Source organism: Rutidosis leptorrhynchoides, chromosome 3, assembly GCF_046630445.1.
Source record: "Rutidosis leptorrhynchoides isolate AG116_Rl617_1_P2 chromosome 3, CSIRO_AGI_Rlap_v1, whole genome shotgun sequence".
NCBI lineage: Eukaryota > Viridiplantae > Streptophyta > Magnoliopsida > Asterales > Asteraceae > Rutidosis > Rutidosis leptorrhynchoides.
The window spans coordinates 435174739-435176646 of NC_092335.1; the positions used below are offsets into that span (position 1 = coordinate 435174739).

The 1908-nt window shown below is 31.3% G+C and overlaps 1 protein-coding gene across 1 annotated transcript; it reads right to left on the bottom strand.

The window, feature by feature from the left end:
• Positions 1-736: 736 nt before the first annotated feature.
• On the bottom strand, positions 737-1456 carry LOC139901486 (uncharacterized). The gene is made up of 2 exons (XM_071884195.1): positions 1249-1456; positions 737-1152 (listed from the first exon to the last, which is right to left on the bottom strand). Exons 1-2 carry the CDS (start codon positions 1454-1456, stop codon positions 737-739), a joined length of 624 nt encoding a protein of 207 aa, XP_071740296.1.
• Between the last annotated feature and the right edge of the window lie 452 nt (positions 1457-1908).

Here is a 1908-nt window from a genome sequence, read left to right on the forward strand (position 1 = left end):
ATCTGTTACCAACAGTTAACTTATTAACAGACAGTAAATTCACACAATATTCAGGAATATATAAGACATTATAAAGAGTTATAAATTCATTTATTTGAATATTCCCAACTTTAACAATTTTAGCTTGAGTGCCATTAGGATGAGATACAGAAATATTCATATTAAACACATCAATTTCATCAAATAAATCACTGTCAGAGCAAATCATATGTTGATTTACTCCTGAATCTATAATCCAATCTTTATGATGATGTTTATTATTTGTAGAAAACATGTTATTACAAAAGAATTTTTCAAAATTTGAGTTAAATTTACTGCTATTATTCCAAAAACTATCTGGCATATTAGCATTAAGAGCAGCAGTAGAATTCCCTTTGTCTTTATCATTAATGAGACTCATTAACTTTGAAATCTGATCAACAGTAAAAGGAGAACTACTAGTAGTAGCATTAGCATTATCAGAAACACAATTGTTATTATTAGCAGTAAATTTTGGAGCACCCTGATTAAATGGTTTTCTTATATAGCCAGGAGGATATCCAATAACTTCAAAACATCTATCCACAGTGTGACCAATCATACCACACTTAGTACACTTATAATTTGCATTAAGACCCCTTCCAGTTCTAGACCTCTTAAATTGATTTGTATTATTCATATTATTAGGTCTATTAAAGTTGTTGTTTCCATTAACATTATTAGGTGTCTTAGCAACAAAAGTAGAACTTTGAGACTTTTAACCAACAGTATGTCCAGAAAAATTCCTATGAGACTCTTCCCTTGAAATAACTGCAAAAGTAGTTTTAACATTGGGAAGGGGATCAGTCATAAGAAGATTACTTCTTATTGGCTGGTAAACCTCATCAAGTCCCATAAGAAACTGCATAAATGTCATTACATTGTTGTGTTTAACAAAATCAGCATTAGCAGTACAAACACATTCAGGCAACTTAACAAGAGCATCAAATTGTTTCCACAAAGTATTTAGCTTATGATAATATTCGGAAACACTAGAACCTCCTTGTGTCAATGAATTGATTTTCTTATGTAAATTAAATGTAATTGAACCATCAATTTTATCATACGTTTCTTTGAGTTCTTGCCAGACAATAACATAATTATTAGAAAAGATTTGTCCCAAATACAATTCATCTGAAATAGATGTAAGTATCCATGTTAATACCACAGAATTACATCTATCCCATTAATTTAACAAAACTTCATCCTTTTCATAATCACTTCTTTTACAAGTTCCATCAATAAATCCCTTTTTATTTTTAGTATTTAAAGTAAGAAGCATAGCTCTGCTCCAAACACTATAATTTTCAGTTCCTTTCAATTTAATTGACACAAGTGCAGTTCCAGTAGTATCTCTAGCATGCAGATACAGAGGATCACCAAAATCTAATTTATTAACCAAAGTTACAGAAGAACTACCATCATCATCACCAGCCATAATAAAAACACAGAAGAAACAAACAAGCAAGAAAATAATAAATCAAATAACAAGTAGAACACAAAGAAACTAGCACATGATTAAGACAATTAGCACATAAAATCGCAACAAATTCACGGTTCAGACACCTGTAAGGAAAAGAAACAAACCACAAAAGACTGGCTACTAGCCAGGCAACGTGTAAAGATGATTAACAAATAAAGGTCAAGATCAATCTACGCTTGATCAGGTATTCATAGATCTCAAGGATCTAGATCAAGAGTTGGGCATAGAGATCTGGTCTAGGTATAATAAAGCACGAATAAACACGAGACTCCCCTATTAGAGTGAAAACTCTAATTTGTAGAAGAATAAAGAAACCAAGTAGCAGTGGAAGACAATCAAACACCAGTACATCAATATCAGACAAGATGAACAAACCCTAACCCTAATTTTTCAAAATTAGGGTTTTC